General features: G+C 42.6%; 1 protein-coding gene across 1 annotated transcript; it reads right to left on the bottom strand.

Annotated features, from left to right (window-relative positions):
• Nucleotides 1-408: 408 nt before the first annotated feature.
• On the bottom strand, nt 409-23,420 carry LOC117403332 (ras-related GTP-binding protein D-like). Its single transcript, XM_034005402.3, has 7 exons — nt 22,982-23,420; nt 19,721-20,016; nt 18,874-19,073; nt 17,582-17,696; nt 8,372-8,514; nt 7,089-7,237; nt 409-2,229 (listed from the first exon to the last, which is right to left on the bottom strand). Exons 1-7 carry the CDS (start codon nt 23,121-23,123, stop codon nt 2,078-2,080), a joined length of 1,197 nt encoding a protein of 398 aa, XP_033861293.2. The 5' UTR covers nt 23,124-23,420; the 3' UTR covers nt 409-2,077.
• Between the last annotated feature and the right edge of the window lie 407 nt (nt 23,421-23,827).

The following is a 23,827-nucleotide window of genomic DNA, read 5'->3' on the forward strand; positions in this document are numbered from 1 at the left end:
TGACAGGCTTACAGTAAGTGGATTATAACAGCAAGGCAGGGAAGAAGTGCAAACAATTTTACTCAGTATTGAGGTTGTTATAAACAGATTGCGATTGTCATAACGTTTTCTAATTATAATAAACTAATACAAAGACACACGCCCCTTTAAAAAACAAAAGCTCTGTCATAATACATTCTATAAGGCCAGCCCTACAGGAAATCTGTGCTGTTCTACAGTACTGTAGAACTTCTGTTGAGTAAATCATATACTGTAGGTCTGTCCTAGAAGAATTTGGAGCTAGTCCTATTGCATCATTCTGGATTTTCCAATAGAAATGCCTGTGGGGATTAGTAGTACTTGACTTAATATTCCGCAGGGCAGTAGAGGTTAATGAAATACAAAAAATACAATTCACAAAGGTTTCATTATATATTAACTAATATTTTAATAGTTGAACACTCTGAGAAGTTAAACAATAAATAAATACATATCAAGTGGATTAGTGATAAAAAACAAAAACAGCAAAGGAGGGTGTGACATAAAAAGGGCTTCAATTGAGGAAACTGCATGTATCACATTAGTTGAGTTCAGTTGTCACCTTAGTAAAGAACCAATTTCCTAAATGTGTTTTGTGCAGCTGCTGTAGTGCAAATATATACAACTGATAATACACAACATGGTGAACTGTTATGCTTACCAAGTCTAATCAATAATACAAGTTAAATGGAAAGTAGCATTGTGATAAACACCTGGGTGCTGAAATTGTTTACCTGCCTGATGGCGTTTTCAGTGCCAACTCTTTTCAGGAAAATCTGGTGCAAAAATAGTGGAACTATGTGAACAAAATATAATATTACAAAGACATATTTCCCTTTCAGTTCCACTTTACTGGTCCCCAATCGCAACACTAATCAGAATGATCACAACTGACCATAAATAGTCCTTTCTAAATAGTCTCTATTCTGTCTGAGTGTTTTGTGTGTTATTTATGTGCAGGCACTGCAAGCCCAAATTAGGGGTTTGTATTCATAAAGCATTACATTTATTTTCTCCCTAAATCATTTTTGAAGTTCTAAATTCGTAACAGTAGCAATGGAGAAAACACACTATTTTGTTGCATTCTATCCTCTAGCTGCACAGATTACATTACTCTATGCCATATCTCTTATTGTTTTGTTCTCCATTGTACTCAGAGTAATTACAACAGCATATGTTACAGGGCTGCTTCTTTTATAGTATGGTGCACTTAAGAAGCAACTTTGTTGTGCATTATCAGTGTTATCTAAACCAGAGTATTGTTCTTGCTGTTTAGATTAACTTTGCATAAGGTCACATGTCAGTCACATCCTGGTGACTTTTTAAAGTGCCAGTTAGACATGATTCTGAGAGCTCTATTGAAAAAGTTTTTGAAAAATTTTGAAAAAGTCACCAGGATGAGATGACAGAAACAAAATAATTCAAAGCAACTCTAAACAGCAAGAAAAAAAGTTACTTTTAAGATATTTGAAACCTTTACCAAGTTGTCCTTTAATGACAGAAATATATTTTTGTATTAAATGTGTTGATAATTTGAAGATGAAAGGCACAATGAAGCATGGAAGGCACGATGTATTCTTCTTCTTCTCCAGTATGTAAATGTCACAGGCTGTGAGTGCTATGGACTGGAGGGACATGCAGATTTAATATTGAATACTAAGGGGCCAGGGAGGAACAAAACCTGCTCTGGAATGATCAGTTATTGCCAAATCCGCCCAGGTGTGAACCAGTAAAGTAGAATTCAACCCCCTCTTTCAATTTGCTGTGTTTTTTTTTCAAAATGAATCCCTGTGACAAAGGCACTGCCCCCTGGGACCTGCTCTTTACACCTCTTAATAAAGACCCCATTGTAACCTGATATGCGTCCAGGCTTGTTTCAAGAATCACCTGAATTTTGTTTTAAGTATAAGAAAACTATAAGGTGTGACCCTGAGGGGGTTAAGGAATTCTTCAACTGTCTTTTTTCTTTTAGCTAGAATACAGCACAGAGTCTGTGATGTCAGTGCAATAGTGGTGTAGCAGGCCACCTTTGCCCGGCAGCGTCCGCAGTGGAGGCACCTCAGGACGGGACTCTGGGCGTGCCATTCGGGGTGGCTTGCCTGCTTCTCCTTCTCTGACTCAGCAGCTTGCGGGACCGCAGCACCTTCAACCGCACCTCAAACACCTCCTGAATGGCTTTGCGGAAACAGTGGAAGTTGTAGTCGATCAGTCCTGTAGAATACAAAGAAACGAGTGAGGAATAGCCAGTGGACAGTGGAGAGAGATGCTACTGTGTAGGCTGGGAGTGGAGCAGTGTTCTTGTGACCATGCACTTGGAATTCTGGGTTTGAAATCAAGCACTGGCTCAATCACATCCAGGTACATACCGTGGAAGCAACTGGGAGCAGATTCTCATTCACAGTTGTGACTTGTACGTGTCTGTATGTCTAAAGGATTCTTCTTGTGGATAAAGAAACAATTCTAAAGCTACTGAAACAAAACCACGTCTCCTATTGGTCATTATTACCAAGATTCAAACTCAGCTGGAAGAACCAAGCACTGAAATACTGGAACACAGAACTAATTAGGAGTGAAATAACAAAAATACAGTGCCGTGAAAAAGTATTTGCCTCCTGTCTGATTTTCTGCATTTTTGCATATTTTTGACACTGAATGTTATCAGATCTTCAATCAAAACCTAATATTAGATAAAAGGGACCCTGAGTGAACAAATAACACAAAAATGTGATCCATATTTTATTTTATTTATTTATTAAAGAAAGTTATGCAACACCCAATGCCCCCGTGTGGAAAAGTAATCGCCCCCTTAGACTCAATAACTGGTTACGCCACCTTTAGCAGCATTAACTGCAACCAAATGCTTCCTGTAGTTATTGATTAGTCTCTCACAGCGCCGTGGAGGAATTTTGGCCCACTCCTCCATGCAGAACTGCTTCAACTCAGTGACATTTGTGGGTTTTCGAGCATGAACTGCTCGTTTCAGGTCCTGACACAACATCTCAATGGGGTTTAGGTCTGACTAGGCCATTGCCACTGTAACTTCTTATTGTACATGCATTCAAATTAAAATGTGTAAACTGTGTTGTTATGATCTATGCACAATACATACATGCCAACAGTCCCTATATGGTCGGGACAGTCCCGATTTCCTAGCAAATGCGTCCCGATGCATAGGAAGAAAATTTACACATAGAAAAAAATTCATTTATTCTGCACAGTTGAGTTAGTGAAAATCACACGCTGTGCTCTTCGTGCGGCTGACACATCTGATGATCACTAACTTACCATTATACAAAGGTAAGAACGCTTCATTGTGTCTATGTTTACTGTCATGCTGGTCGTGTGGTGTTGAGTTGATGGGATACGTCTATTATTATATGATAGAGTGTTTTTTGAGTATGACCCCTCCCATGTGTATGATGCGTATAACCCCCCCCCCCCCCCCCCCCAGGAGATGAGCGTCCCGCTGAACAGTTTCCAAATGTTGGCAAGTATGACATTAGGTTATTATACAGTACAGTATACTGTATGCTGCACCCTGTGCAATACATTTACTGTTATTAGTTAATATTTCATTAACCTTCAGTGACATAGCTTTCAATTAAAATGCATTTTATTATTAATCCAGAACAGAAAAATGAATGCCAAATGATACATTTAGTAAAGACAAGTTTTGATAGTAAAAACCAATACCAATGCCATTCCATGCATTCAAATGTGTGAATCTTAATTAAAATAGGGGGGCATTGTTGTTCTCCTTAACAGATCACTTTCAACTGCTCAATACTCTTCAAGTCATCCAGCAGTGCTTGAATAGATTCAGAACTGGAGGTAGAACACTGCATGCTACTCAGGGACGGGGAGAATAATAAAACTGAAACAAACAGACGGTGTCAATACTGGATCAATCCATACATGTGTTATATTCTTATTTTTATAATTATTATTATTATTATTATTATTTATTTCTTAGCAGACGCCCTTATCCAGGGCGACTTACAATTGTTACAAGATATCACATTATTTTTACATACAATTACCCATTTACACAGTTGGGTTTTTACTGAAGCAATCTAGGTAAAGTACCTTGCTCAAGGGTACAACAGCAGTGTCCCCCACTGGGGATTGAACCCACAACCCTCCGGTCAAGAGTCCAGAGCCCTAACCACTACTCCACACTGCTGCCCATTTATAATTCATTATTATAATTATACAAAGTTTCCAAACAAAATGACAGGATACTGTACTATATCTTTCTCTGTTCTTTTGTACAAGCAGAGTATATTCATAGCAAGAAATGTAACACTCTTGATTAGCTAGCAGTGACATGATATTTAAACAGCATGCAATTATTGGGACTGATCCACTTCCAGCAGCCTCAGCAAGCCACCGGTTATCATGAGTTCGAGGATTACTTTGTATTTACCTATTATCAACCCCAGCTGTGCTTGTACTGATGCACCTGATTGCAAGTGACTCTGGAGTTGAAGAATGTGGAATGGTAGAAAAGGAATGATCATGTAACAGTTCAGTAATGCCATACCTGTCTGTGTACAGTATGTGCAAATGTGTGTCAATGAACCTGCCTTAAGTTCAGGTCATTGCATGGACTACAGCACACACTGCTTGCTGGGTTTGCACAATACCCTCTGCTGGTCAATACATACTGTAATCATGATTGGTTTGGTCTAAGTGGGTAACGCAAATCTATTCAGTGAGTAATGGAAGACATAACCACAGACGTCCCAAGATAGTTATGTCTCTAAAAAACAGTATTTGTTTTTGTACTTTATCCAAGAACCATCAGGTTTTCTTTTACCACTGTTCAAAATGTACTGTAGTGTTTACGAAAGGTACTAACAGTCAGTAGTTTTTGCTATGATGGAACTCAGGGTATACAGAGCAAACTCTCTCTGTTTATATCTTGATGCAGGACAGGAATTCTGTAAAATGATTGTTAGTTTCTTGTTAATGATTAATCTTAACAGGAAAATACTCCCCGCCTGAAACAGGATTAAGAGCAAAGCTTATTGGCTCTTGTTAGCATTGCAACCCTCATCCCTCAATTGAATCCAAACTGCCAGCTGTCCACTGCTACGAGTCTGGCTCAGTCAGGAACTCCAGCTGGGCAGTCTGACTTTTTAAAGGAACGAGTTTTTAAACAAAGCTGGAGGACATTCCTATCTGGCTTCACTCCTTGTAACAGGGACAGTGTGCCATCACTGGCTTCTTGGACACATGCGTGCGTCTGCAGGAAGGAGCCAGGCTCTCCGCCCGAGACGTGCTGCCAGCAGGGTTGTGTTCACAGGGAATGGCAGCTGGGGATTGGCCGTGTCCCGGCGGAGCGTTTCGCTATAAAAGGGAGCCGCTGACACACTCTCCAGGCTGAAGAGCCAGATCACGACGGTCCTTGTGACGTGAATGGCATTGTTTGACAGCAACTGTGAGTACTTCCAAGATGCGGCCACTGTGTGTAAACCAGGGTCGCTCTTCAAAAAGAATAAGAATAGTTTAGGGGATTTTACATCCCAGGAGAGGAAGCGGAGGGTGTGTGAGGACTGATTCCTCCAGCGGGAGCTCGCTTTAAAGTGAGAGCAATGCTTCGCCACCTACAGGAAACATTTCATTTGTTGTTTTATCTACATGTTTTGTATTTATTTATTTAACACCTGTGTGTATTTCCTCCCATGAACTTTATCTGTACCATTGTTGGTACAGTCACATGGCCTGTCATGCTCAACTCTTGCTGGTACTCTAGTGGGGGCTACCTGCAACTACAAATGCTGCAATTGTGTAAATATTGTAAATAAATCGTGGGTGCCTGTGTGGTGCTGTAATGTCAGTTTCTCCTGCTCTGACAGTGGATACCTACAGCTAACAAAATAATTCCAGTAAATCTCACATTTTCTACATGAAAGACGCCAACATTATGGTAAACGTGTGCTAGATTATTTAATACAATTTTTTGGTTGCAATTAGTGAAGAATATTTGGCCTAGTATCTTTATACTTCAGTCGTGCACTTCACAGAGAGGTCACATGACAGATGGCTATATTGGAAACCCACGAGTCATAGGAAACACAGCGAATGGTTACTGAGAAGGGCAGCACCTGCATGGGTTAGTTGTTACTGTGAGTAAGACTTCTAGTGAGGATCACCAGCATTAGGTTTTAAACTTGAGAACAAGCACTCACTACTCCAAATTGTCATTAGAACTATTTTTCATAAAGTAAAAATCCACCAAAGTTGCTAAACCACTCAGACATTTTGGGGCTTGTAAGTACTTGCTTAGTTTCTTATTATGGTAATGCGTCGCATACCCACCTGTCACATATCTGCCCTAATCGTTTATATGCCATGATCAATCTCTCCAGCAACTCTAATTTATTATTGAGCAGTGAACTGGTAGTGTCACGTGAGTTGTTCAGTGTGTTGATGTATGTAAATAAATCCTGTTCTCCTGCAGGGGGCGTATCAACTTCAACCTCCGTCTCGCTCTCCTGCCTGTCACTCAGCAGCAAATGCACGCACCCACACGGCAGACTGCTACTCTGTCACAAGCATTAATACCCTGTATCTTGGGGATTTTTAGTGGAGCTCCCTAATAAAAGCTGAATCTCCAAACAATGATTGTGTGGATATAATAATTGTCACAGCTGTGTATAATGGTATTTAAAACAGGATTCATTCATCCAACTTTTTACATATCCGCCCTTACTCTGGTCCCACGGCAGGCGGATATGCAAACGATTACTGTATTTTTACACTAAAGCTATTGCTATTTTTTTGTCAAACTAAAACTAATAAGAAACAACTTTAGACTACTCACAAGCTGCTAAATTAAAAGTTTATTTCTGGTTGGGTAACATGATTAGATGTGTTTTTAACATCTGAACAACTGGAGTAAAGAGCTGTAAGATCTAGCCGGAATCGTGCTAATGATGACAGTAGTAAAACACTCTGCGAATCTGTCCCCATGTCCTGCGGGTCCTGGAATGATCAGGGTTCACAGGGCGCTGTCACTGAATGCCAGTTCAGTACAACACTGTGTAGAGTTCTGAAGAAATTACCTTTCCTTTCAAAGCTTTCCTCTCGCAGGAAACACACCAGGGCCAGGAATTTAGTCACTTCCTTCAGATACATGACCGTGGTGCTGTTCAGTCGGATGATCGCCATCGACTCCTTGTCATACGGTATTTCCCCTTCATCCCCCGTCACTCTAAAACAAGGACAGGACTCAGTAACCTCTGAATGACAGTTTAAAGATCCAGTAGAGATATTCAAATAGAGCACTAAAGAGAAAGATTGGTTCATTTCTTCATACCACTATTACTAGGCCTGTTATGCCTCAATTACATAAGAAACAATGGCTTCAGTAAGTGTTTTTGATAATGTAAAGTTCAGACTAAAGAAAATCATTACCTCAGTTATAAAATATAAGAAATAATCAATATGATAATGATACTGTACTTAGCATGAACAATCACCTAACCTGTCGTGTTTCTGAACCAGGTCACTAGAGGAATTGATTCCATTCATTCAGACCCAAAGATTACTGACTAGTTTATTTATTGATCTTTTGCACTCCTAGAGCCACAATGAAAGTGCACCACCTATTGTATATGTAAGGTCATAGTCTCTGTTATCGTGTCCCTCAAGCAGTGTGACTGGTGAGTAACACATACTGTGTGTGCATGTTAATCTCTACTGCATATGGACATTATAGAACTAGATTAATAATTGAAACATGCACATGAGTTTTATGATGTCAATTTAGCTTGTATATTTATAAACTAGGTTACATAAAATGTGAAACCCAGGAGTTGTACTCAAATCATTTGATCGAGCGTTTATTTAGTGAAATACATTAAGGGCCAACCTTGCAGGAGGTTCTTTTGACATGCAAGGGCAAACCTGTGAGTCGTCTTCACAATTCAATACCGTTATGTTAATACATGGTGCCCGCACCCTACATGTTTTCTCAACAGTAGCACTGATGTAAAATCTCAGTGCAAAGATTGCTGGCGTTAGTCATCAAAACAGGGCCCTGCACCTTGAAACACTTGATTTGACTGATACTTTCAGTTTCAATAATGTTCACCAAATGTTAAGACTTCTTGGATAAGTATTCAGAGCACAGTACTTGGTAAGTCACAGGTACTGTACACATGTAAGACAGGCTGCGTTCATACTCCTTCTGTGCAAAGCTCAAGCTTCAACATGCAAAGCTCAAAATGCCCTGATGGCTTCACCCCGTATATGCAGGAGATGTCTATGACCACGTGGATCATGTCATAGCACTACTCAATGCAATGCTTTTCAATCAGGTCCTTGACTAAGCACATGTTCTCACCCGTATATGCAGGAGATGTCTATGACCACGTCGATCATGTCACAGCACAGCTCGTAGGTCTGCATATCCACTGGAGAGCTGTCTGTTGCGATATAAATCTTACTGACAACATCAAAAAGAAATGCCTTCTCGATTGCAGAATTCTGCGGGATAAAACCAAGCCATCTATTAGTTTACAAATGTCATGGGCCAACACATAGTGCAGTATACTACCACTGTGAACAGCTCTATATAAAGCCCACTCTAGATCAGTCCATTTCAAAACGTTCTGTTTGAGCTCTCAATTAAGACCATTTTGGTGGACGTAACAGATGGATCCCCCTGTACAGCACATTAAAGAGGTAAGAAATGTAATATTTGCAAAACTAAAGTATGGTCAAAGATTTTATCACACTATGTTACACCATTTTTTGTTCCAAAAAAGAAAAAGAAACTTTGATTTCCAAAGGTTCAAATATGTATTTATCATGAGTAAATGTAATTTCCTGTGAGGATGTGGTGGCTGGGTTGGCTGGGGTCTGACTCAGGGATATAAAACACCGTGAGGATGTGGTGGTTGGGTTGCCTGGGGTCTCAGGGATATAAAACACTGTGAGGATGTGGTGGCTGGGTTGCCTGGGGTCTGACTCAGGGATATAAAACACTATGAGAATGTGGTGGCTGGGTTGGCTGGGGTCTGACTCAGGGATATAAAACACTGTGAGGATGTGGTGGCTGGATTGGCTGGGGTCTCAGGGATATAAAACACTATGAGGATGTGGTGGCTGGGTTGGCTGGGGTCTGACTCAGGGATATAAAACACTGTGAGGATGTGGTGGCTGGATTGGCTGGGGTCTCAGGGATATAAAACACTGTGAGGATGTGGTGGCTGGGTTGGCTGGGGTCTGACTCAGGGATATAAAACACTGTGAGGATGTGGTGGCTGGGTTGGCTGGGGTCTCAGGGATATAAAACTGTGAGGATGTGGTGGCTGGGTTGGCTGGGGTCTGACTCAGGGATATAAAACACTGTGAGGATGTGGTGGTTGGGTTGCCTGGGGTCTCAGGGATATAAAACACTGTGAGGATGTGGTGGCTGGGTTGCCTGGGGTCTGACTCAGGGATATAAAACACTGTGAGGATGTGGTGGTTGGGTTGCCTGGGGTCTCAGGGATATAAAACACTATGAGGATGTGGTGGCTGGATTGGCTGGGGTCTGACTCAGGGATATAAAACACTGTGAGGATGTGGTGGCTGGGTTGCCTGGGGTCTGACTCAGGAATATAAAACACTATGAGGATGTGGTGGTTGGGTTGGCTGGGGTCTCAGGGATATAAAACACTGTGAGGATGTGGTGGTTGGGTTGGCTGGGGTCTCAGGGATATAAAACACTGTGAGGATGTGGTGGCTGGGTTGCCTGGGGTCTGACTCAGGGATATAAAACACTGTGAGGATGTGGTGGCTGGGTTGCCTGGGGTCTGACTCAGGAATATAAAACACTGTGAGGATGTGGTGGTTGGGTTGGCTGGGGTCTCAGGGATATAAAACACTGTGAGGATGTGGTGGCTGGGTTGCCTGGGGTCTGACTCAGGGATATAAAACACTGTGAGGATGTGGTGGCTGGGTTGCCTGGGGTCTGACTCAGGAATATAAAACACTGTGAGGATGTGGTGGTTGGGTTGGCTGGGGTCTCAGGGATATAAAGCACTGTGAGGATGTGGTGGCAGGGTTGCCTGGGGTCTGACTCAGGGATATAAAACACTGTGAGGATGTGGTGGCTGGGTTGCCTGGGGTCTGACTCAGGGATATAAAACACCGCGAGGATGTGGTGGCTGGGTTGGCTGGGGTCTGACTCAGGGATATAAAACACTGTGAGGATGTGGTGGCTGGATTGGCTGGGGTCTGACTCAGGGATATAAAACACTGTGAGGATGTGGTGGCTGGGTTGCCTGGGGTCTGACTCAGGGATATAAAACACTATGAGGATGTGGTGGTTGGGTTGGCTGGGGTCTCAGGGATATAAAACACTGTGAGGATGTGGTGGTTGGGTTGGCTGGGGTCTCAGGGATATAAAACACTGTGAGGATGTGGTGGCTGGGTTGCCTGGGGTCTGACTCAGGGATATAAAACACCGCGAGGATGTGGTGGCTGGGTTGGCTGGGGTCTGACTCAGGGATATAAAACACTGTGAGGATGTGGTGGTTGGGCTGGCTGGGGTCTCAGGGATATATGGGCAGCAGTGTGGAGTAGTGGTTAGGGCTCTGGACTCTTGACCGGAGGGGCGTGGGTTCAATCCCTGGTGGGGACACTGCTGCTGTACCCTTGAGCAAGGTACTTTACCTAGATTGCTCCAGTAAAAACCCAACTGTATAAATGGGTAATTGTATGTAAAAAAATAATGTGATATCTTGTAACAATTGTAAGTCGCCCTGGATAAGGGCGTCAGCTAAGAAATAAATAAAAAAAATATATAAAACATTGTGAGGATGTGGTGGTTGGGTTGGCTGGGGTCTCAGGGACATAAAACACTGTGAGGATGTGGTGGCTGGGTTGCCTGGGGTCTGACTCAGGGATATAAAACACCGCGAGGATGTGGTGGCTGGGTTGGCTTGGGTCTGACTCAGGGATATAAAACACTGTGAGGATGTGATGGCTGGGTTGGCTGGGGTCTCAGGGATATAAAACACTGTGAGGATGTGGTGGCTGGGTTGCCTGGGGTCTGACTCAGGGATATAAAACACTGTGAGGATGTGGTGGCTGGGTTGCCTGGGGTCTGACTCAGGAATATAAAACACTGTGAGGATGTGGTGGTTGGGTTGGCTGGGGTCTCAGGGATATAAAACACTGTGAGGATGTGGTGGCAGGGTTGCCTGGGGTCTGACTCAGGGATATAAAACACTGTGAGGATGTGGTGGCTGGGTTGCCTGGGGTCTGACTCAGGGATATAAAACACCGCGAGGATGTGGTGGCTGGGTTGGCTGGGGTCTGACTCAGGGATATAAAACACTGTGAGGATGTGGTGGCTGGATTGGCTGGGGTCTGACTCAGGGATATAAAACACTGTGAGGATGTGGTGGCTGGGTTGCCTGGGGTCTGACTCAGGGATATAAAACACTATGAGGATGTGGTGGTTGGGTTGGCTGGGGTCTCAGGGATATAAAACACTGTGAGGATGTGGTGGTTGGGTTGGCTGGGGTCTCAGGGATATAAAACACTGTGAGGATGTGGTGGCTGGGTTGCCTGGGGTCTGACTCAGGGATATAAAACACCGCGAGGATGTGGTGGCTGGGTTGGCTGGGGTCTGACTCAGGGATATAAAACACTGTGAGGATGTGGTGGTTGGGCTGGCTGGGGTCTCAGGGATATATGGGCAGCAGTGTGGAGTAGTGGTTAGGGCTCTGGACTCTTGACCGGAGGGTCGTGGGTTCAATCCCTGGTGGGGACACTGCTGCTGTACCCTTGAGCAAGGTACTTTACCTAGATTGCTCCAGTAAAAACCCAACTGTATAAATGGGTAATTGTATGTAAAAAAATAATGTGATATCTTGTAACAATTGTAAGTCGCCCTGGATAAGGGCGTCAGCTAAGAAATAAATAAAAAAAATATATAAAACATTGTGAGGATGTGGTGGTTGGGTTGGCTGGGGTCTCAGGGATATAAAACACTGTGAGGATGTGGTGGCTGGGTTGCCTGGGGTCTGACTCAGGGATATAAAACACCGCGAGGATGTGGTGGCTGGGTTGGCTTGGGTCTGACTCAGGGATATAAAACACTGTGAGGATGTGATGGCTGGGTTGGCTGGGGTCTCAGGGATATAAAACACTGTGAGGATGTGGTGGCTGGGTTGCCTGGGGTCTGACTCAGGGATATAAAACACTGTGAGGATGTGGTGGCTGGGTTGCCTGGGGTCTGACTCAGGAATATAAAACACTGTGAGGATGTGGTGGTTGGGTTGGCTGGGGTCTCAGGGATATAAAACACTGTGAGGATGTGGTGGCTGGGTTGGCTGGGGTCTCAGGGATATAAAACACTGTGAGGATGTGGTGGCTGGGTTGCCTGGGGTCTGACTCAGGGATATAAAACACTGTGAGGATGTGGTGGCTGGGTTGCCTGGGGTCTGACTCAGGGATATAAAACACCGCGAGGATGTGGTGGCTGGGTTGGCTTGGGTCTGACTCAGGGATATAAAACACTGTGAGGATGTGATGGCTGGGTTGGCTGGGGTCTCAGGGATATAAAACACTGTGAGGATGTGGTGGCTGGGTTGGCTGGGGTCTGACTCAGGGATATAAAACACTGTGAGGATGTGGTGGCTGGGTTGCCTGGGGTCTGACTCAGGGATATAAAACACTGAGGATGTGGTGGCTGGGGTCTCAGGGATATAAAACATTGTGAGGATGTGGTGGTTGGGGTCTGAGGGATATAAAACACTGTGAGGATGTGGTGGTTGGGTTGGCTGGGGTCTGAGGGCTTAGTGTCCAGGCTTCAGTAACTGGGCTCTGAGGTTCTGCAAGTAAAGCCAGGCAAATGACTCAGCATCGGGAACAGAGGGCACCTGTCAATCTTTTGTCCTCCTGACAGAGAAGGGGGTTTCAGCAGTGAGGCTGAAGTCTAATTTAACATTTCAAAATAATTAAATGATTAAAATAAATTAAGAAATTGACCCTTAACTTGTTTATTGCTGGCACGCTCCTGGAACAGGTGGAAACAGTAATGGAATCCAGTTACTGCCCTAATGTGACCCAGGTAGAAGCTACCTGCAGCACAAAAGAGTCAACAGTGGATGATCTCACTTTAGCCTAATTAAACTGGACAGCATGTCTCTCTGGTTTAACAAGCCCGTTTTCATGAGAATGTGCTTTATGTAACGGTGTTGTTGTTGTTTGATGTTTAATCTGCTGTGGACTTTCTTAAGGTACAGTATTTGTATCATTAAGACATAGCAAGAAAATGGATCTTTAGAGTATTTGTCTATTACAAATTTCTGACATTTTTTCAAGTCTGTTAATTAATAAACTTACACTGCATGGTAGACTATATTGGGCCCCATTTCTCCTATTTTTTCGTGAAAGGAAAATATACCAGTAATATTTTTAAACTAGCAAAACTGCTAAAGAGGGCTCCAGAGTCCCTGAATGAAACCTTTTAGCAGTTTCTCACTTGTTTTTCAACATTGCCAGGTTTATTTTTCACAGTTATAGTTTTCCATCACTGCTCTTATCTACTGGGGGAGTCCATGTGTATTCTGCTGCCACTTGCTGGTTGAAATTGTAGACACTTTTATTGTATTGACAATATGTACATTCCAGCCATATCTTGCACAACAGTGACTATACTTTTTAAATAATTGTATTTAAGTAATTAATATTTTTTGTTAACAATATTGTCTGCTAAATGACTAATTAATAATAATAATAATAATAATAATAATAATAATAATGTTTTATGACTTGCTGCATTTAACCCCGTCATTCCTGTTACAAACCTCTTATTGTTATTCATGTCATCCACCTTCTGTATCTAACATCCAAATAATATCTAGATATTTAAAACAATATGTGTGTAAAAGGGAAGATATATTACATGCATTCTGTCATATATAAAAGTATTTCCCTGACTTTAATATGGAATACTGAACTACTGCTGTCCTAGCAGCCCCATCCCAGGAATACTGAACCACTGCTGTCCTAGCACCCATCCCAGGAATACTGAACTACTACCCTGCTTGTTGTGTTCTAATTCTTTTTGTTAAATCTCCTTGTGACAAGATGGCTTTGGTGCTGATGTCTGTCCAGAAAGGAACACACAGACAGGCAGTACTGGTCGGTGAAACTGAGGTGCAATGGCGCTCAGAGCTTTATTAAACAAACAAAAAATAAAAGATTTATACAAAACAAAAAGACACAAAACAAAAGGGCATGTTGGCCAAACAAACAAACAAACAAACAATTATACTAACAAATATTGTGCTGGCGGTTCCAGCACAATAGCAGTTGTTTTAGTTTTTTCTTTTACCTTTTTATTTCTCCTCTCTGAACTCCCGTTCATTACTCCCTGAACACTCTCTTCTCCGTGCAGCCAATCTGCAGATCTTTTATATTCTGGCCGAGGGGTTAACTAGCTAGTTATTATCTTATTACCCCTCGGCCAGAGTCTGCATGAGTTTAATAATGATGCGTGACTGTCAGCTAATTAAATACTCAGTAGCTGATCAGTCACACATCTTCATGAGGCTCTAAAAACACACAAAACAATAACACATAATGGTGGCTGCCTTCGTTCACGCCGCAACAATAATAAATCATAATAGTAATACAAAGGGGCGGGACACTCTGCCACACATGCCCCCCCTTGTGCGCAGCACACATGGCCTCAATGGCCACCTCCCCCCTTAAAAGCCCAAAAGGCCAGCACAAAGTCCTGGGCCAGAACCAGAGGCTTTAACCCTTTGCGGTCCTCAGGTCCGACATTGCAATTATTCCTATCAGGTCCAATGTCGGACCCTGTCCGACATCATCAAAAAGACGCAAAAAAACAGGTTTTTAGTTGTTTTTTCTCCGGAAAAAGCTGAGAAAACCATTCAATGGCCGAGTGGGAGCGACAGGAGCCGAGACAAGCCGAAAAAAAAAAAGGCTGTATCTCATACTTGCCCCTGGCATCTGATAATGGAGGCCATAAGGAAACAAGCTGGCTGTGAGTGCAGCGCTCAGAGAATATCACAGACATTTGCAGAGCTTTTCTCAGATGTTATAGTAATAAAATAATGACTTAGATCGCATTATTGAGGCGTTTGGTGATAAAACGAGTGATCAGGAGATGATTGATCGGTATGTACGACTATTATTGTTATTATTATTTATTTCTTAGCATATGTGAAAGCTATAGCGAACGAAAGGGTGGGGCGGGGCTGGAGATGCCTAATGAGTGCTTTGTTGATATGCAGGGCCTTTTAAACCCGTTTGACTGTGGAAAAAAAATACTTTTAAACAGCGCGTCTAAAATTAACTGCGCGTGTGAAAATAAATTGGACCTGACGCGCCTGCTGCGCACTTAATAAATTGACTGCAAAGGGTTAAGGAGCCCACAGGTCGTAAGGCTGCTTTCTCCCGTAGCACCCCAGGGGCAATGCTGTCAGCGGAAGGCTGGCTCCTCCAGCTGAGGTAATACTGGCAGCAGCGATGCTACCAGTGGCAGTGCTGTCAGCAGAAAAGCTGACAGCTCCAAGGCTGGCTCCTCCAACCCCAGAAAATCCCCGGAGGTCAGCAGCAAACGACCTCCAGGGCATGCCTCTCCTGGCAGCATCGCACGGGTATCCCCCTGCGATGGCGAACAGGCATCCCCGGGCAGTGTCATGTAGGCATCCCCGGGTGGTGTCATGGGTGCCCCTAGCCAATAAGGCGGCAGCGGGAGCTCTACTTCTCCCCGTTGATGGAAGCGGGAGCAGCATGCAGTCTCCCTCTAGCAGTGGAGGTGAGAGCAGCAGGCAGTCCTCCCATGGCGGTGGAGGTGGGAGCGGTAGGTAGTCCTTCTCCAGCCCTACAAAGGTGCAGGTGAGCGTGGCTCCACCCACTTGGAACTCAACCTGCTGGGGCAGTCCCATGTCGGCAACCAAGTAATTTATCACCACGACTGCCGGGTTCGCTGGGTAGTGATGTTGATCCCTGCATTCCCAATGGTCTCCATCTCCCCACAGCAGGTCAACCACTATTGGGATGTCCTCCCAGTTCCACGCTGGGTCCGTCACCCATTCCATCATCTCCTCAGAGGATGGATAATACTCTGCCCCCTCCCTCCTGGGTGCTGGAGGCTCCGCTTGCTGCTTTTGCTGCTGCTGTTGCTGCTGCTGCCTTCTTCTGCCCATTTTTTTTTTTTCAAAAAACAAACAAAAAAAATGTCACCCGCAGTACTCTCTGGTCTGACGCTTGGTGGAGCTGTTGTCCCAGTTCTAACACCATATTTGACAAGATGGCTTTGGTGCTGACGTCTGTCCAGAAAGGAACACACAGACAGGCAGTACTGATGGGTGAAACTGAGGCGCAATGGCACTCAGTGCTTTATTAAACAAACAGAAAATAAAAGATTTATACAAAACAAAAAGACACAAAACAAAAGGGCATGTTGGCCAAACAAACAAACAAACAATTATACTAACAAATATTTTGCTGGCGGTTCCAGCACAATAGCAGTTGTTTTAGTTTTTCTTTTACCTTTTTATTTCTCCTCTCTGAACTCCCGTTCATTACTCCCTGAACACTCTCTTCTCCGTGCAGCCAATCTGCAGATCTTTTATATTCTGGCCGAGGGGTTAACTAGCTAGTTATTATCTTATTACCCCTCGGCCAGAGTCTGCATGAGTTTAATAATGATGCGTGACTGTCAGCTAATTAAATACTCAGTAGCTGATCAGTCACGCATCTTCATGAGGCTCTAAAAACACACAAAACAATAACACATAATGGCAGCGGCTTTCTCCCACGCCGCAATAATAATAATACAATAAATCATAACGATAATACAAAGGGCGGGACACTCTGCCACACCCCTCCACACAGAGTAATACAAAGGGGCGGGACACTCTGCCACACCCCTCTACACAGAGTAATACAAAGGGGCGGGACACTCTGCCACACCCCTCTACACAGAGTAATACAAAGGGGCGGGACACTCTGCCACACCCCTCTACACAGAGTAATACAAAGGGCGGGACACTCTGCCACACCCCTCTACACAGAGTAATACAAAGGGGCGGGACACTCTGCCACACCCCTCTACACAGAGTAATACAAAGGGGCGGGACACTCTGCCACACCCCTCTACACAGAGTAATACAAAGGGGCGGGACACTCTGCCACACCCCTCTACACAGATATTTATGGAGATGACATAATGGAGATTACATAACATTGTGCTGTGGCTTTAAGAAAATAGACTGGTTTTCCAAATAAACTGTTAAATTGCCTCTGCAGTACTGTCTGGACACATCTGTCTCGCTAGTAAAACTACAGCAAACAAATGTCAACCAATCTGCCCTTGTAAAATTCTAATGCCTTCTGCTACTCTACTGGCAGCCCTGTCTTTAATGGATGGAGGCCAATAGTAAATAGTTACCGGCCATCATCTGACTAATATTGTGTTTGTGGTTAGAGTGAAACAGATCTGAGCAGCTTTCTTCTCTTGGGCGTATGATGTTAACTGTAATGTTCTGCACAGCAAGAGCGCACATGCACTTACAGTAATGAAAATGTTGAGCAGATTCTCCAGAGTGGGAAGCTCGGGGATGAGCTTCTGCACAACCTTGCTGAAGGCTTCGAATATCGAGTGGTCGTATATACTCGTCAGGTAAAAGCTGTGGGCAGGAAGAGATCAGGGTTACACCAGTGAAGGTGTGTGAAAAACTAGGCTTATACATCTTAGAGTAGCAGTGTTAAGATATGCCACTGTTTTCAAATGTCTCATTCTTCACATATTTTATATAATAGTGCAGAATGAGAAGGAATCAACATGCTGGGTTTGTAAAACAACTTTCAAGTGACCCTCTGCCATTTTAAACACATCATATGAGTATAAATACAAACATGCTTGCAAGCAGCAAGGATATCCATCACTGACTTACACTGCTGACTGGTTTAGCCACGCTCAGCTACATAACCTAGCCCTGGAAAGTGCCACAGTGCTTGTTTAGCAATTCATAAAGTGAACTTTAGCGTGCAGTGTTTACTTATTAAAAAAATGTTATTGTTGAGAAGGTTGATTCAGTAGTGCAGAGAAAGCCACCACATTGTGCTTACAAGCCAACCTCAAAAGCTTTTGATGTGTGAAACATGGTTAATTCCCTAAACCTTGGGGTGCGTTCAATAAGCAGAGAGCTCTCTCGTGGCGCCCCATAAGATATGTTAACAGTTATTGAATGGTGTGTTAGGAGAGAGCAGTTTCACAATAGCAGGCAAGACATCGCTGTGCGAGTTTTGCAGTACTGTATTTTTGTAATAAAATTATGGACATCTGTTTGATTTAACATCTTGAGACACAAGTCAGATTTGTCAAGTTATAAATAGTCCATGTTTCCTTTATTATTATTATTATTATTATTATTATTATTATTATTATTATTATTCATTTATACATTTATTATTATGTATTTATTTATTTATTTATTAGCAGATGCCCTTACCCAGAGCAACTTACAGCTGTATACAAAAAACACATATCAAGAATTTCTAATACAATCATCACTTTAAAAAAGTTTCAAAAAGCTAAAATGACAACAAAAATATTACTTATCAAACATGTGTTGGTCATAGAAATATTTGAAAAAAATAATTTTGCAGCCACCGCACTGATAATGCAGGTGGCCATTTTGAACCTCCAGCGAGACAGCTCTGAGCTACGCTACAGTTAGGCAGTGCTCTCGGCGTGCAGATCTTGCAATAGAAAGAGCCACGTACCGCTCTGGAACGCTGAAAGCACCCCTGGCTTCCCTACAATGGATAGCTCCTTCTCTGTCGACAAAGTTTAATTCCTACCTCAGATGGATTCTCTCCAAAGCTGCATCCACAAGGTCATCATTGGCTCGCTTCTGAATATCTCTCTGCTTTTCAATCTTGTGGTCATCTGACAGTCCATCAACCTTATGAATGAAAACTTCGAAGTTGATGTCGGGGTTCACTTTGTAGGCTCTGGTCACTGTGAGATGAAGTCTGCTCAAGGCTTCCACGTAGTCATCCTTTACAAGGGGAGGAACGTATTGTACAATGATAATGACTGCTAAATAAACTGAAACGACTTGAGCAGTGTGGACAATATTGTTTTTATGTAATATTGGGCTTCACTTTAAAGTCTAGTAAATGAAACTGCAGTAGTATTCAACCATATTAAACATTAATGAAAAAATGTAGGCTTTCTCGCTAGTAACTAGTTCTCTCTCACACACTCTTTTCCTCTCTGCTTTTAATAAAACTTACCACTTTACCACAAAGGGGGACTGTATTTTTATGACAATTGCATTGATAAACAAACACATAAACAACATCAGTTTTTTTGATGCTCAGTTTAATTACATGGCTCCTAACCCCCTCCCTCCAGCATCTCTATCAGCTGTCTACAGGAAGAGCTAGAAACCAAACATCTCAGAGCAATGGCTCTGATCCCTTTAGCTGTAGCTCTTTCAGAAATGCTTATTGCAGACAATACGACTATCGATTTCACTGCAATAAATAATTATGACAAGACAAGTTATCACTAATACAGTAAGTCTTTATTGATTCTTTCCTTTATTTTAGAATTGTAAATGGTGTTTTTTTTTTCCTTTAGACAAAAAAACGTGCTGGTAACTATATTAAAAGCTTTCAAAATGTAGCCCATGCTGTTTACCTGAGAATCGATGACGAATATCAGGCCGCCGGTCCCCCTAAAGATCATCTCATAGTCAAAGGTGGGGTCGAAGAAGTCGATCTGCCCAGGGAAGTCCCAGATCTGGAAGTGGACAAAGGAGCTATTGGACACGTCTTCCCGGCAGATCTTGTTGGTGCTCTCCAGGAAGAGAGTCTCGTTGGGGGACATTTTGTGAAAGACCACTTTCTGAATGGAGGACTTGCCGCTCCGCCGGAGGCCCATCAGCAGGATCCGCGGCTTCACTTCAGAACTGAAGGGGTCCCTGCACCCTAGAACTGAAACCCATGCAACGCAGTGTCAAGGGAAATAAAAACGTTTAATAAAGTGAACGAACAGTCTGGTCTGACTGTGCAGAAAGATCACCCGTCAGTGTAAATCACACTGCACAGGAGAGTACCCCCACACCCCATTAAAGAACTAGCTCATCATAAACAATCCGAATATACCTACCCTTGTGCTAGGGTAATGCAACAGTAGTTACAGTAAAATGGTCCTGAATACAGTATAATGCTTGATGCTCACACATTATGCAGGCTTGTAATATTAATGCCTGCCGGAGTGGCCATTACCTGCTAGATAACGTACCGCTGTGACAGTGAGGTGTACCGAGGCACAGGAGAGGACTTTTAACAAAAGACAAGGACAATTATATACAGGCAATGGTCACTGCATGGGGATAGTAATGCTAATATAAACCAAACAAATGTTGTTATTTTTAAGGCGTTTTTAGGTCAGTGGTATTCAATTCTGGCCCTTGAGATCCAGGCCAGTCCATGTTTTTACTCCACGCAGGTTCTAAGATAGTTATTGAACCTGCTAAGAGGCAATTAAGTAATTTAGGACCTGCTCAGAGTAAAGACTCGGACTGCACTGGATCATGAAGGTCAGAACTGAGTACCACTGTTTGAGGTTATATTTTGGATGCTTGAAACGTATGTTGCTATTCAAAGCAAGCGTCAAGATTCTGAAAACCTATTGGCTTTTAGACAGCATCTACCTGTGGGATATTGACCGCTCTATTCAAGAACCTGATTGGCTGAGATAATCTGGGGATTCACAATAAGAGAAGTACATTTTTGTATGGGTGTTTAACATGGGGGAGGGGTTTGGTAAATATGCCATACCCGAAATCCCCATTGGCAGGGATTTGCTGACCCAGAGGTGGGTAACTAGTCAGAAGTGTCATGCCAGGTGGCGTTCAGTTCATTGCTACAGCAGGCATCTGAGAGGCGAAGCTCCTAAACTGACAGGCCTGTCAGATCCTGTTTTGTCGAAGTGAAACACAACAAGCTACCCTATTAAAAGCTCATTGTGTTCGGCTGTGTAAAAATGTGACGAGCGTCTCAGGGTTGTTTAGAAGACGATGTTGTTGTTGACAGTTCTGTTATTCTCTTGATCACTCCAGCGGAAACAACACTTGCTCTAGAATGTACACAGACCCTTATGTAACAAAACCCTTTCTGATGAGCACATTTCATTTTGAAGACACTGGGAGCCCAGACCACATTCCTGGACTGTCTTAACCCATTTTAGGGTTCACAGAACACTGGAGTCTGAAGTATGAAAAAGGGTGCAGCCTTCAAGTTTAACTACAGATCAAGAACCGAGAGTAAGCATGGCTGTTGTCATCAACTTTGTTAAGAGGCATAGTTCAGAGGCACCTTTTGCTCTTCAGGATATATCTGTTTAGATGCCTCGTCTTGTTAGCAGGGGTCCTCGGGGACAGCTGTCACACACAATCCAGTTTCTTCGGTTGCTTTTCACTTGCTGTTTGTTGTGCTCAATTCTTTTACTGTCTGATAGACCACTCCAGTCGCCAGGTGCACCACAGTATGTGCAAATGCCAGCTTCACACACACCTTTCTTATTTTTCCGATCAAAGTCATGCAAGATCTCAAATAATAATGGGATCTTTAATGGGACTGGATGGGATAGCCAATGTATGCAATCCTCTTTAAAAAGCATACAATGTACATGGCCAAAAGTTTTGCATCACCTAGAATTTTAGGATCGAGACATAATTAAAAAAAAAAAAAAAAAAAATATATATATATATATATATATATATATATATATAATTATATATGAACATAATTTAACATCATGCCATCAAAGAAACTACAAAATTATATCGCAGTCTACCGGATGCCATAATAGTAGTACAATATTTCATGTTAGATTTCGAAATGTCACATTTTTAAATTGTTGACAGTTTTTCGTTATGTATATGGAAAACTACAAAATGGTATGTAATTCAATATGTTGGCGTAACATTATTCAGCAGGTTTCATTCGACTTTATAAAGCACAATGTGTTAATTCCATAGGCAGATGCAAAACCTTTGGCCATAGCTGTAGATAAAAACTACATCTGCATAATCCAATTGATTGACGAATTCGCAGTACACGCCCCAATTTTGCATTTTGAACAGTAACAGCAACGTGTGTACAGAATGCTAATTGGGAACCATAATCTGGACGAACCCCAAAGGAGTCCAGTGAGTCTTTTATTATTATTTTTAGTTCAGTGTTTAAGTAATTGCAATATTAAGCACTCACAATGACGTCAAACACATTGCTCTCCATATTTTAAAATGTGTTTTTGGAGAAAATGATTGCTGTAGCCTTCATCCTAACATAACGGTGTCTATTCTTTTAATGATTTACACAACAGCTGGTATTTTGATCCGTTTAGATCAATTGTAGACAACCGTGTGTGTTACAAGTATTTCTTTTATAGCATTCTAAAAATAGTTAACATTTTGCTGGCTTCAAAACAGCCACTGTAGCAGAGTATGGTACTTCCATGTTTGTTTGCTTGAATGAACTTCATATATTTTGAGTCTCAACAGTGACTGCGCTACTTGCTAGTCGGACGACACTTAGTTTCACTCGAGAGGGCAACTTGTCAAATTCCAACCGCACCCCCACTCCTTCACATGCGCATGCGTATGCTTCAGAGATTTACAGTTACAATTGTATAGCAAAATATTGGAAATACATAATAATAATTAAAACAAACAAAAAAAAGTTACATACAGCAGCTGCAAAGTCTGCCGTACATTTTCATGGTAGCTTTTAACTGACAGAAATGTCACCCCAAACTTAATTAACTTTGTTTTTCACAATACTTTGTTAAACGTCGACACTAATAGCGACACTCAATACCTCAGTAGTCCTTAATGCATTGAACTTAGAACAGTATAAGTATACTATTAGAACGTAGTAGCAGCCTAGTTACCCCCATCCTCGCACCCGTTGTCAAGATCCCCTTCGGTAAAGGTGTCAAGATCATCATCATCATCATCATCATCACCAGTCATTGCGAGCGTCTCGTCTTCCTCCACCTCTTCCTCGTCATACTTTTTGTTCCCTTGGCTCATTGTATGTACCCAAACACGTTTATGAGTTTCCAGAATTAAACTGTCGTAGTTAGTGCAGCAGAGCAATCCACATTGTCACCTGATGCTTTCATGCCATTGTGAACTTTCACCCGCCTGCCACAACTGATCCGCCTCCGAGTCCAAGCAAGCAGCTGTGTTATGGAATCGGTCTCACACGGGGCAGTGAGGATACACTATTTTACATCGGGAAGTGTACTACGATAGATATGATATAAATGCTCGTTATGATGTGTATTATTATTTATTCACAAATCTTTATTAGAAAGACGTTCACCTATGGGTTCCTACGTTTCCAATAGACAGACACTAGTTTTAGCTGGTTACTAATAGCATTCAGCACTGATGATCCCTGGGATTTGTAGTTGTTAGGATAGCTGTATGTTTGGGCTGTGGTACACTGCTGTACAGTGTTTCAATGCCGCGACATTCTCAGTGACGTACGTATTGCGTTTTGAGAGTCGCACTGACCAGACAACACACGTTCTGTGAATTCGGTGATACTAACAGGGACATTTTTGCGATTGCTCATTAACCAGACTTGGATCAATTTTGTCTCATATGTGAAACTATATTGTGTGGAATTACGTTACACAATGTATCGCCACGCGTGTTGTAAAAGGTACACACTCTGGATCACAATCTGCACTATACTGACAAAGTCGCACGTTTAAATTCAGTATCTA

This window comes from Acipenser ruthenus, chromosome 5 (genome assembly GCF_902713425.1).
Source record: "Acipenser ruthenus chromosome 5, fAciRut3.2 maternal haplotype, whole genome shotgun sequence".
NCBI lineage: Eukaryota > Metazoa > Chordata > Actinopteri > Acipenseriformes > Acipenseridae > Acipenser > Acipenser ruthenus.

Coding starts and splice junctions, on each gene's coding strand:
- LOC117403332 (XM_034005402.3), bottom strand. CDS start 23,123: ATGAGCCAAGGGAACAAAAAGTATGACGAGGAAGAGGTGGAGGAAGAC. Junction 7,238..8,371: donor GACATCTCCTGCATATACGG/GTGAGAACATGT, acceptor TCCTTGTTTTAG/AGTGACGGGGGATGAAGGGG. Junction 2,230..7,088: donor GGAAAGCTTTGAAAGGAAAG/GTAATTTCTTCA, acceptor TGTATTCTACAG/GACTGATCGACTACAACTTC.